The following is a 13,633-nucleotide window of genomic DNA, read 5'->3' on the forward strand; positions in this document are numbered from 1 at the left end:
ACCAGCTCACTTCAAGCAGCCGGATCGGTAGTGCCACGAACAGAGCAAGACCCCATCCGCTGACTCTTAAATAGACGTCTCCCGATTGTAAATAACGTGGCGCCAAAGGGGCGCAACATGACGCGCAAAATTTTTCTTTACCGCCTTGGCTTAGCATGTTTCCAGCTTTCCCCGCCGCCTTTATCCTCCCGATTAGAGACGCCTCGGTACAAAATGCACCTTCTACCCCACTTTTTCAGAACTCACTCACCAGCCTCCTGGCTGGTGGCATTTTTAAGGAGAATATTACCTGGCATGGCTTTCAGAGCTGTGCCAGCCATCATCTCACACTGCTCTCATTGGCCCGGAATGCATGTGCGCACGCCAAATGTGCGTCAGGGAAGCAACATGTGCTCAGTGAAAACAAACAATGTGGCTGGAATGCAGGGTGTTGTTTGGAGTGTTGAAAGAGCTGAAAGTGTCGTGTTGTGTTGACACAGTAATATGTTGGCGGCTTTAAATCCGGCACACACCATATACACAGCAAACAATATAGAATGCAATAAAACCTCGATTATACGAATTTCACTGGGTCAAGGAAAATCCAAAACAAGCAAAATTCATAAGCAGCTTCTAGGCAGGTCTGTATTCGGCTGACTCGCAGCTTCGGTGTGGTGGTCACGCACCGCCGCTCACTGCTCAAGGCACGTACCACGCGTCTGGCAGTCGCGGCATTGGCAACATACGGGCCACCACTCGCTGCTCGCGGTGCGCAACTGGCGATGGCAGCGTCGGAGATGTACGGGCAGCAAGTAATTCGTGCTTGAGGTTGCGATCGCGGCTCACATGTTCGTATCATCTGCAGTGGGACGGGGGGCTGTTCGTAACATCCGACATCATGCCCATTGCACCCACTGCACTCTGCCCAGGGCATTTTACGAATTCATATCATCCGAAATTCATATCAACTGGGATATACCGAGATCCTACTGTATATGCGAAACACACTATGCACTTGAAAATACTCATGCATAATTTTTCATTGCAAAGTTTAATCTGCACTCGGCTGGTTCTTCACATGGTTTGAATTTTTGCAACCTAATGATTCTTCAGGTGATACATATAGGAAAGCGGCGAGTGAATCACCTGCTGGCAAATGCTGCTCATCTGCAGAATTCAAATCTGTACATCATTCTCCTGAATTTCCCTGCTGATGACGTATGCAGGTGCAGCCAAAATAATATGGAGCACACTTCACATTTTAACATTTCTTATGTGGCCCAGAGAAAAAATATGAAGGTTTCTAGAGGTTATGTGCGAGCACACGAACGGCATTTGTTAGCATGGGTAGGCGACTCCTAATTTTCGCTATGTGAGACATGCTTTGTATCCATGACTGTATAGCTCGAATTCACCATCACTGCATCTTAATCTTAAAGGACATGTTCTGTACAACGGTGGCATGAAAACTTCAGGCCACATTTCTAATTAAAGCTAGCAGCATACTATTGCTTGGGATAGGAAACATATATTAGTGGGGGCAGAGAAAGAGAAAGAAAAATAAGGTTGTTCAGCCCGCACTGCTTAAGGCACAACGGGCTTGGAGTAGCAAACAGTCAGATGAAGCCCAATATGTTTTCTTTAATATGTGGCTATGTGACACTGTCTTAATAAAGCAACAGTACTAGCAAAGAAGTAAAGCCACAATAGTTAGCATAGAGCATATTTAGTTTTCGTTTTTTTTTCTTTTCTTAAAATCCGAGTGGGTAGACAGTATTCTTGCTGAGGGCTCTTCTGGAGCTTGTGTATGCTATCAAATTATATTATGCTGTGTTAAGATATGCTGAATGTGCAAGAAAAGAACCGGTTTCCAAGCCGAGCGCAGCGTACGCAGAGCCTGCCGCTCGACCATCGTATAACCCAGCGAGAGGAAGAAACGTCCCCTTGCTTGCGCAGCTGCCGCTCTTCTCTTTGCCTGTGAAAATGGTCTATATTGTGCATTGCATCTGCTTGTGGAGGGTGGCAACAGCCTGCTTGGAGAGCTTCATCTTTTGACAGATCAAGTTGCGTATGTGCCTCCACTGCTCCTCTCTATGAGTCGCCTGAAACTTCTGCTTGTGCTCTTCCTGACAGGTCGTGTGATCATTATTGTGACAGATGCCTGTATTGTTTCAATGGACAGTCCATTGTCTCTAAAAAGAGGTGTAGCCTAGTGTAGTGGCAGACATTCTTGCTGATGCGTATGCTTGGAATCATTGCATATGAGAAAATGTAGCACCATGCTGCTATGCAATAGCATCATTGTCGTTGTTGATGTTACTCTGTTCGGGTGGTAATTGTGATAGCTCAAGGTGATTTATGTTGTCACTGACCTGTGACACTTGCTGGTTTGGCCCCCATGCCTTACCGCAGTTCAGTTCCATCAAATATTTCAAGCATTCTGAGGATTTAATAAATGGAAAAACTGAAGGCATGTGGCTCACACACTGTTAGTAGCCCCAGGCAAACCTGCTAGGCATTTGGTAGCCTCGTGATCAGTCAACTTAGCATTGCACAATTTATAAGTGAAAGCCAGGAGAGAATGAAAACAGGTACCTTCCCTCTAAACATCAATGATGATGTCTGATGACATGTTTCATCAGGGATCTGAAAGACACGAGCTTCGCGTTCCATCTTTTAGAGCTTATGACTGCAGTCATCATCATGTGCATTCAGGGACTCTGCAAGTTTTTTTTGAGTGGGAGGGCAGGACTTCGAGCTTATTTTGTTATTTATTTAATGCTCATTTACATATAAATTTGATATTTTTATTTTTTTATTTTTCAATGTCCAAAGGTTGATGCAAACTGTCACGTTGTGTTGACGACACTTCAGCAGTCAGGAAGACAATGAAAAGGCTTCCAAAAGAAACTTTAAGGGGCTGACTCGGTCCACTAGCAACTGAATGACTCGGCGGCGGTGATATAGCCCCAGAGAGCAACCTAGGAGGCAGGTGGGCCACCTAGGTCACGTGACCTTGAGGCGTCATCACAACTTGCCCACAAGCGTGCTCGGTGGTCATCGAACTGAATGCTTGCAGTTCTTGGCCGGGCTCAATTTAAAGCTGGCAAGGAACCTTCGAGATAAAGAACCAAAAGCAGCTACTACAATCTGGAAAAATGTGAAGCATTTGCACCGGGCCACGACCAATGTAGATAAGTCTGGTCGCATCTCGCATTACAAAGCAAAATGATAAAGCCGTGTGTCTGCAGTTTTGAGTAGGCATGAACACACTGTGCAAAGATTCACGGCAATATAAAATGAATTGAAATGTGAAGCTATATAGATGGGAAGCTTTACGCACCAGGAGTGATCAGTTGCATTAAAAAGTTTGTGCATAGTTTGTTTAAATTCTGCAAATCATGATCATGTACACGCGTCAGACAGTCGACTTCTGTTAGGACATGACTGGTTTAGGTTACTCATATACGAAATGCTTTACAACTGGCTACGAGGCCAAGTAGCCCAGCCCCACTGTGATTTGCATTAAAAGAGTCCTAGAACTACAGTTTTCCAATTGTCAGAAATCTGGTCCAAGTGCAAGCAGTTGGAAACTGGGGGGGGGAATAGTGCTGCCCCCTGTGGAAAAATGTTAGGGGGGCGACCGCCCCCCTTGCCTCCCCCCACTGCTCTGCGGTCCCCGTGTGCATTGTGGCCTGCTGCAGTGATGACCAAACTGAACTTCGATAAATTCAAATTCGGGCTTATGTCAGTTGCTTTTTCTGTTTAGCTATTTGGTTGGATGTACCCAACCTATACGTTTCTTTCCCATGGTCTTTCAACTGCTCCTATTGTAGTTCAGTAAAAATTAAAAGTGGACCTGCCGCGGTGGCTCAGTGGTTAGGGTGCTTGGTTACTGATCCGGAGTACCTGGGTTCGAACCTGACCACGGCAGCCGCGTTTATCGACGATGGAGGCGAAACCCTAAGGCGCCCATGTGCTGTGCGATGTCAGCGCATGGTAAAGATCCCCAGGTGGTCGAAATTATTCTGGAGCCTTCCACTACGGCACCTCTTTCTTCCTTTCTTCTCTTAGTCCCTCCTTTATCCGTTCCCTTACGGCGCGGTTCAGGTGTCCGCCAATATGTGAGACAGGTACTGCACCATTTCCTTTCCCGAAAACCAATTTTCAGTTTTCATTTCAAGTTGTAGTCCCTTCAGTCAACTCTAGTGTCACTGCTAGAGGGGAATATAAGTGTTTTTTTCAACTAACTGCTGGCTCGTTCACATTCAACCTTCACGGAGGGGGCTCTCAGTAGTAAGCTTGTACCAGCATCAAATTTGCCAAATTGTGTTTATAACATCCTGCAACTCTTTATGCGACTGCCATTAATAATGTGCAGGTGGTGTTACTGCGTGATCTTCGAAACATGGGCTTGTCTGGCAGCTCCCAGCCAGAACATGCAGCTATGCTGCAGCTCATGCAGCCTAAAGAGGAAGACAACCAGCGGCAAGGTAGTGGCTGTGCCCTGGATGCCTTAGTGCTCGAAGTCCAGGCTGCTGGTGGGGCCCTTGATGTACTTGCCACTGAGGACAATTCTCTGGTGGGCGTGTTTTACCAGGACCGCTTCATGCAGGAAGCCTTCCGAAGCTATCCAGAGGTGCGTCACTTGTGCGAGCTTGAGTGGGTATTTGAATGCAAAAGTCAAAATTTGTCATAATTGATTCATGCCTAGGATGGCCATAATTTCTGGGCATTTCATATCCAAGAAAGGAAAGGGTGCCAGCAAGGTGGCATGAGAGGCTGCTCTCAGATGCCTGTAGCACTGTGTTGTGGGTGAAGCGCAATAAGATGGTTCACGAAATGGAATGAAGTGCGGATGCTTTGTCTGCATCACTGCTCACATCCCTTTTGCATTCTCCTTCAACTCCTGAACACAAATCGCAGCTGGAGAATGTGGCCTGTGTTCTTGATAAGTCATGGCATGCTTAGCTCTTTTATTTTGATGTTGCCATACAGCACACCCTTCATTAAGCCCACTAAATCACCCTTCATTAAGCCCACTAAATGCACTTCGCTTAGAATAAGCACAGTGATTTTGGCAGTTGTATTTTGTGGCTCATTACATTGGACAGATTTGGTGGCCATTGCCCATTTGTACTGTATGGTCTTAGAGCTTTATACATGATGGTAAAAAACGTGGTACAGGCATTTACTTTCTTGGCTGTGCTTGAATGAACATGAAACATAGTATTGTACTTAGTTAATGGGTGCATGGCTGACACTGGCCTTTCAACCACTGTGCAGGTTGTCTTTGTGGATGCTGTTTACAAGACACAGGGCAAGGGTCCATTGCTGATCCTGGCTGTGGAAGACTCTAACGGGGAAACAGAGGTGGTGGGTTTTGCGTTGTGCGCTGCCTCGGACGACGTCACCGTCAGGCTGGTGATAGAGCGCTTTGTGCTGCACGTGGGTCCTGATGCAGTCGACCGAACACTAACAGTCATGACTGACCGTGAAACTGTTGAGCGGGGGATCCTTCGTGATGTGTTCCCCAATGCAACTGAAGTCATCTGCATGTTCCAGGTCAGCAGTGAGCAAATTATTTCTCGTTAGTAATGTTGCACTCTTGTGATGTGTTAAAAACAAACAGTAGACGTGCAATTGCCAAGTCATATAACGATGTACTATGTATCCTATTGCTATCTCATGTATGCCTTTGTCATTTTCTGCTGGAACACAATACTATCTTTAGTGTGGACGTGCCACTTCAGTGGTCACTGTGCTAAGCATTACACTTAGAACCTGTCGGAGCTAAGGCGAGGAAGAACCAGCTCTGACAGCGTTGAGGTTCCAACTGTTTATTTGCACTGCTTGCTCTGCTGCGGCCTAGCTCAACTTCCTCTTTCTTTTCCGGCGCTGCGTGCCATGGCCTACAAGCTGAGCGCAGCATGTGGGCCGCTACAAACCCCTTTATAACAGACAAGTACTGGAGTGGAGTTTTTATCTGTGATAAGAGAAGTCTCTTGGAAGCCGGGGTTTAGGTTTTCATACCTTACTGATCTCTTGCTGTGTTTATGTTGTCACCCAGTGACAGGAGCTTCACAGAAGGGGTCCATAGCTTGTTACATAACCTTATTAGCAGAAAAACTAGCTGCTTACTTTGGCCTGATTGGCATATGTCAAGACACCATATATACTGTAAAATCTCGATCATACAAATTCCACGTGGTCATTGAGAAATATTTTTATCATCCTGAATTCATCATCCAAAACGAATGAAATTCGTAAGCAGAATTTACACAAGTCTTTTCGACTGGCGCGGTTTACTTATGGCCATGCGCCACCGCTGACTTGCGACGTCAGCGCTGTGCTGGTCGCGCACCAATGCTCAATGCTCGCGCGCACGTAGCGCAACTGGCGATCTCAGCGTCGGCAATTGTGGCGTCAGCGATGTGTGGGCCGCGCTCCATCGATCACGGCTCGCGAAGTGTACCACACAACTGGGAATCATGGCGTAGGCATTGTATTGCCAGCAAGTAATGGTACATAAGGGTGCAGCCACAGCTTGCGCATTCGTATCATCCGCAGTGAGACGGGGGCTGGTTCGTAACATCCGAATCAATGCCTATCACAGACAATGCACTCTGGCCAGGGCATTTTATGAATTCGTATCATCCCGGGATTGTATCATTGAAATTCTACTGCATGCATTCTACCGCACTGCAGCTGCACTTCTTGGAAATCTGTGTTTATACTAATTTGCTTCAGAACAGCAGTACATTTAGCCCTCGGTAACTTGAAGCCATAAAAACCGAGAAATATTTTTTGATAAATGGAGTTCCAAAGTATACAGAGTGCTGATTTTTTTTAGCTTACTAATCATGATTTGTAAAAATTTAAGCCTTCTGTTCAGTGCTATTCTGTAGAGCAAGCTGACTATGCAAACTGGGCACTTAATTATAATAAAAGGAGCTCTGTATAGCAGCAGTGTAGCACGCGAAATACGGCCAGCAAAGAGCCCACTTGCTTTGAGTGTGCTATTGCACTGATAAGGCTGTATCCCCTCCTCCTCCTCCTCCCCTTCCCATGCATCCCCTCCTTAGGCTAGCATGGCTGTTGTTGCCTTGGGAAATGGATACGCTTCATGTCCTGCTTAAGTTCGCCAAGGTCACTGCCTTAAATTCACCAAGCTTTGAATCTGGGAACGGAGCTGTCATGTGTTGGCTATCAGCGCATTCCCGCCATTTTCTGTGCGGGCAGATGCCTATACACTCATGCCCGTACCCCTGCCGGTAGTTTGGAAGCCGTTATTCATACAGCACTTGTAATTAACGTGCCCTCATCGATGTTTTACATCTAGCTGGCCCATTTTTTGTTAGTTTCAGTCATAATAAGTATCGTAGAAGGGATCAAGCCAGACTACCTTCCTGGTACACAGACGTATAAGCAGTTTGCGAGTGATGGCATCGTATCCTTGGAGTGTGGGTTAGAGACCCCACAAGTTAAGTTAAAGTGTCTCTTATAAGCGATTTTTTTAATCAGAATTCTAAGGCTACTTGTCCTTTATTACTGAATGTTTTCTATATCAGATGTCTTTTACAAAAGAGGCCCAATAAATGGGGGAGAGATAGGGCAACCAGCCAAGTTAGTGGGAAATGTTCCTTATTCGTGATTGTCTGTGACATCTTTGGTTTAACTGTAAAGGCGGAAATAATGATTAGAGCTTTGCATTGCATATTAACTAGCAAAAAGAAAGGAAAAAGAAGTTACAATCAAGTTAAAGTTAGTTCATTATGAAATTGCGTGTAGCTGCTCTGCAACGTGAACTGCAAATAACCTCTGCAGTTACAACTATCACATAGCAGATGCTTATCACAGCAGCCATCAGGCTAGCACTCCATGCCACCACCTAGTGCTAACATTGTGTTGCAAAAGAGTGGAACACCAGACTTGCCTCTAAGTGTGAAAGTGCATGAATGTGCTGCTCTCGGCCTTGAAACTAGGTGAACCAACAGCAGTAGTACAGCTGTACAATTTTGCTTCAGTATGTACTATCGGGGACAAAAGTGATGTACTCTATGTAGCGGGAGCCGGAGCAATGGAAAACTGCATCGTAACGCCATCTACAGGTGGCATCTGGAATTGAGACAGCCACTGGGAGCCCTTTATTATCTGCGGGCATGTCGCTTGATTCGTTTCAATGTTTCATGCTTCAGCTCGCCAAAATGCCGAGCTGCGCCGCAGCAGTAGCAATAAAGAAGACACAAAATGAAGAGGGCCATCAGATTGCTACTGCTGCGGTGCTGCTCGGTATTTTGGCGAGCTGAAGCACGAAACATTGAGACGAGTCAAGCGACATGCCTGCAGATAATAAAGGGCTCCTACTGGCTGTCTCGATCCCAGATGTCGCCTGTAGATAAAGTTACGATGCAGTATTCCATTGCTTCTTCTCCCGCTGCGTGGAGTATACCACTTTTGCCCCCGAATGTACATCTTGCTGACTTTTTTCAGCAATAGCACACTGTAAAGACTTTTTAATTCAATAGCTAGATTACTTAAATGGAAGAATTTAAGATGGTAGGACTCTTTTGTGGCACTAGTGGGCTAAGCATATTGTGTAAAGGTAGAGTTGTAGAAAATGGGAGAAAGGGAGCAGCAGCTTGTGAGACGTACTGAGCCCATAGTGTCCACCTTAAACAAGATACACATGTGCAAGGGTCTTGAGAGTGTTTGAACAAAAACATCAGATTTAAAAGGATGCTCTGAATTTTGATTATGGCTCTGTATTCTGAAATATGATACCTTCATTGGTGTTCACGTGGACTACTTTACATGGCATAATAATGACTTGCATATTTTGTCATGCTTGCTTGAGTATGTTGGCTTAATGTGTAGCCTGCGGCACTAGCTGGGCCAACATGACCAAGTCAAGCTGAGCAAATAAGTTCCATTGCATTAAGTATGAGCTGAAATTCACCTGTTAATGTTTCTGTAATGTTCTAAGAACCTCTGTAACAGCCAGAAGGGCACGACAACACAAAAAGAAAAACATGAAACACGAGGTTATACTAACAACTGTAAACTTCACCAAAGGTGAATGTATTTAAAGACCCCACATTGTGGTGATCATGCAGGACGCTGGGTATGATATACACATTGCTTCTCCTTGTCACTGAGGCTTATAGTAGAATCTCGGTGATACAAATCTCATGGGGCCGCGAGAAAATTCGTATCGTCCGAAATTTTGTGTCATCCAAATGAGCAAAATTCATATGCAGAATCATAGAAAATGCATGCACGCAGATCTGTTTACGGCTGACAGGATTTATTCACGGCCGTGCGGTCATGCTACTCAAGGTGCGTACCGCACGATTAGCGAATTTCGGCGGGGTGAGGGGCACGCACTGCCTCTCACTGTTTGCGGTGCGTACCGCACGATTACCGGATTTCAGCGATGTGAGGGCTGCGTGCACCGCCTCTGACTGCTCACGGCGCGTGCCGCACAATTAGCAGGCTTCGGCGATGTGAGGGCCGCACACCACCGCTCACTGCTGACAGTGCGTACCGCACGGTTGGCGATTGCTATCTCGGCGATGTGAGGGCAGCGCACCGCCGCTCACTGCTCGCAGTGCATACTGCATGATTAAATCGTGATTTCGCCGATGTGAGTGCAGCGCTTAATGCTCGAGGGTGCGGTCGCGGCTCGCTTGTTTGTATCATCCGATGTGGCGCGGGAGAGAGTTCGAAACATCCGGAAATCCGCATGTTGTGCACAATGCACTCCGGCGTGGGAATTTTACGAATTCGTATCATCATGAAATTCGTATCAACCGAGTTCGTATCACCGAGATTCTGCTGTAGATGGGTCTCTGATGCACTCTGCCATTGTCATGTATGGCAGATACTTTAATGATTTCGCACTTGATCTATCATTGCTTTTTTTAAAACGGTAATGTTGTGCAGCCTCGCTTTGCATCGTCCTTCGCTACATTGCATACAATGCAGCAAAAGGTGTCCTAAAGACACCCTTAACGAAATTCTGAATGCACTTACTGGGAAATTTTCACTGGAGCTTGAAAGAGCACACATAAGGTGGGAAACAGAGAGAAGGAAAATGTAGCAGTGGACGGCAGAGAGTCAGATGCGAAGATGAGATCAGGAAATTTGCAGGGATATGGTGATCGCATCTGGTGCAGTAAAACCTTGTTTAATCATTTTTAAAGTAAATGCAGGGGTGATGCGTTATCTGGGAAAGCATATTATCCAAACCGCCATATTTTGAAAGATAAAACTTGAATGAGCTACGAAGGCATTTGTTGACAGTTTCACCTCATAAAAATGTCGATTTGCATTTCTTGGCCCAAGATTAGTTCCTTTCCTAGTGCTCACAGAAATCAGTCCGCGTTTTTTATGTCTTAAGCGCGGAAGGAACATAGCAACACATCCGGTCCAACGACAGAAATGGTGAAAGTAGCCGAGATCTCTTTCTCGTCATCTTTTTTTATTTAATACTTCGCCCCCTAGCACCTCTGCACTGTGGGGAAGCCATCGCAGCGTCTGTCTGTCTCAGTTTTGATCAAATAACACTCTACACTAGGAATTGGACGAAAAAAACGGGGTGCACAGGAAAAAAATGTTCAACCAACTAGCCCCAATTGCTGCCTTGGCTGTCTCAGTGTTTTTTCCTTTCATGCTGCATCCCAGCCCTCTCATTGTAATTATCACACAATGGCAATCACAACGGATAATTACAGCGGCACACCATTGTAACTATCAGAAGTTTCGCCACTTGCCATTAGACACTGCGGAAAAGCCGCTGCGTTGTGTTCCTGCAGGTACGGCCTGCTGTTACATTAGCGCAGTTTGTGTGTGTGTGTGTGTGTGTGTGTGTGTGTGTGTGTGTGTGTGTGTGTGTGTGCGCGCGCGTGCGTGCGTGCGTGTGTGTGTGTGTGTGTGTGTTGTGTGTGTGTGTGTGTTTCGCCCCTTTGTACCTAGGCACCGCAGAGAAGCCAATATAGCGGCTGGCTGCAGTGCTATTTCATCCCTTATGTCGTGTGACCCCAAGTTCAGCCCACTTGAATGTTTGCATATGTGCGGTTGTTCACTAAACATATTATACTACCAGAATTTTTCGAAATTTTAAACATAGTAGCTGAGAGATCGCTTGGAACATATTAACCGGGAGAAAACTAGTGGAACTCTATGAGACATTTTTAATGCCTACAATTTTGAGCGTATGAATGAGAACGTATCTGCACAGTTTTACTGTAATTGGGCATCATTGGGAGAGCCTTCTTCCTGCTGTGGACATTATTAGGCCGACTATTGTAGTGATGATGGTGAACTGGAATTGTGTGTGTATAGTTAGTCAATGAGCATAGCAACGAAATGCATTCTGCTGCAGGTGCTACGGGCCTTCAGGCGTCAGATGACTGCAGAGAAGATGGCCCTTAGCCGGGACGAGAAGGCAAGTGTGGTGGAGACTCTACAGGCCATGTGCCACGCTCGAGACGACGAGGCCTACCATGAACTTTTCCAGCGACTGGAGCGGACATGCTCAGCTAGTGTGCTGGCATACTTTGTGGCCCACTGGCATGAAATTCGGTCCCAATGGGTGCAGGGCTTGCAGGAGGCGCCCACACTAGGCAACCGCACTAACAACCGTCTTGAGTCGGTCAACCAGAAGGTGAGTCTGACAGGCTTACTGAAAAGACAGGTATAATGAGGATTCCCATTATTCTCAGTTATATGGCTACAGGAAGGATCAACAACTGTCTACGTGGAAAACTATAGATTTTAGAATCGCTGCATTTTATCCAATGGCTTAGCTTTATTCAATCATAAGCTTTTTTTTTTATCTACAGATACTTACTTCAGTGGACTTCATTATGAATTAGCTTTCAACAGAAATTAATACGGCAAAATCTCGTTGATTAGAGCCTTGCTGTGGTGGCTCAGTGGCTGTTGTGATCGGTTGCTGATCCCAAGGTTGCAGGGTAAAATCCTGGCTGCGGTGGCAGCATTTTGATGCTGGCGAAATGCAGACACACCTGTGTGCTGTACGCTGTGGGCGCATGTTAACCCCCTTAACAGATACGTTTTTTTTTCGAGAATGGTACCAAAATGGTCACTTCGTACCTATGCTGCCATCTGTTGGCAAACCAAAACCATGCTTTGGACAAGCCGTCATCGCCTTGAATCGAGCACAGAGTGCCAGAAAACACACGACAAGCTGGAACTCATTAGCCAGACATGACAGTCGGCTTATGATGAGCCTGGCTTGTCCAAGTCTTCTAGGGGGTTAAAGAACCTCTGGTGGTCTAGATTAATCTGGAGCTCTATGAAGAATGGTCATATTGAGAGGTGTTCTAGGCCTTGATGTGCCAGTTAGCATGGTTAGCATGGTAAGGTATGACCATCATCTAATTGAAGTTGCAAGATGTTAGTTGCCTGAGCACTTTACGTACACCAGGGTGGTGTTTAACTCTTCCTTCCTCTCAGTCATCGGCAATAAAAGTTGCAGCCTTGTAATTAATAAACCCCATGATTAAAAAAAAAGCAGTCCTTTGTTTTTATAATGAAGTGTACATTCTTCTGGATTATTACATGCTCTGCCTTAGGCCTCCGTGTAGTGATTCTGATCCAATTTTTAAAGGCAGCTTCCAGCAATTTACCTTAATTCAAGGTTTTAACAGTCATTCGGAAGTGACTGTCTAGTGACTACACTTTGCTCGAGTTTCAAAATGAAAACTTACCTGCTGAGGTTAACCTGCTATATGACCATTGGTAACAAGCTTTGGCAGTTCAGCTCATCTTTTGCACGTGCTAAAGTGCAAAACACCAAGACGTTCTGATGGTCACTACTTCTCAATTTTGTTGGGGCCATTAAAGAAGATGATGAAAAGTGACTGAGTTAGCTGTCCCTGTGCTATTTAAAGGCACTTCAATATATACCTGCTTACATTAGGTGTGCAAACTTTAATGAGGCCAGGCCTTTGTCACTATACTGTAAGCATGATAACATACTATGTCATCGTTGCAGCTGCCTCCGTTCCGTGCTACCATTTCAGCTCAATTGCTGATCATAAGCCGATTTCCTGTAAAACATTGCCTCTTTTGCTTGCACAGGTGGCGCACATTGTTGGCAAGCATGAGACACTAGACCAGCTATTTCATGCCCTCAAATGCTTTGCAACTCACTTACGCATTGAGCGTGACCAGCGAGCCATGCAGACCATCTTGAAGATTGCAGCACCCCCCAACATGACTGAAGATGAGCGCAGGTATGTGCAGATATACTTTCAAGTACTTCCTGCTCAAGAGTTCTACCCCTGTTGCAAGGGCTGTGTTGTTGCTTGTTGACTCAATACAGTGGACTCTTGTTAATTTGAGCCTGCTTAATTTTAACTTCTGTTTATTTGAAGTGATGCTGTGGTCCCGTCAGCATTAAGTGTTGTGGGGCTTTAAAAGGGAATTAAATGCATTTTCCTTGCTTATTCGTGGCTGACAGTGCAAACCGCCGACCACACCCCATGATTGCAAGCGAAGCAGCGCATAGCCTAACCACGGCAAGCCGTGCTCTTGAAACAAGGGAACAACACATGCTGACACAAAAAACAAAAAGGCATTTACTGCTGTTACAGCAATAACACCGACTAACAACAAAATATCC

At 45.7% G+C, this 13,633-nt stretch overlaps 1 protein-coding gene across 3 annotated transcripts in view; it reads left to right on the forward strand.

The window, feature by feature from the left end:
* The window catches only part of LOC144114365 (uncharacterized), a 28,700-nt gene that overhangs the window by 12,443 nt on the left and 2,624 nt on the right, over positions 1-13,633 (forward strand). For all 3 annotated transcript variants that reach the window (XM_077648043.1, XM_077648044.1, XM_077648045.1), the window contains exons 5-8: positions 4,361-4,618; positions 5,266-5,544; positions 11,366-11,647; positions 13,090-13,244. In XM_077648043.1, the coding sequence (XP_077504169.1) occupies positions 4,361-4,618; positions 5,266-5,544; positions 11,366-11,647; positions 13,090-13,244 (974 nt within the window). The remainder of the gene's footprint in view (positions 1-4,360; positions 4,619-5,265; positions 5,545-11,365; positions 11,648-13,089; positions 13,245-13,633) is intronic.

This window comes from Amblyomma americanum, chromosome 1 (assembly GCF_052857255.1).
Source record: "Amblyomma americanum isolate KBUSLIRL-KWMA chromosome 1, ASM5285725v1, whole genome shotgun sequence".
Classification (NCBI taxonomy): Eukaryota; Metazoa; Arthropoda; class Arachnida; order Ixodida; family Ixodidae; genus Amblyomma; species Amblyomma americanum.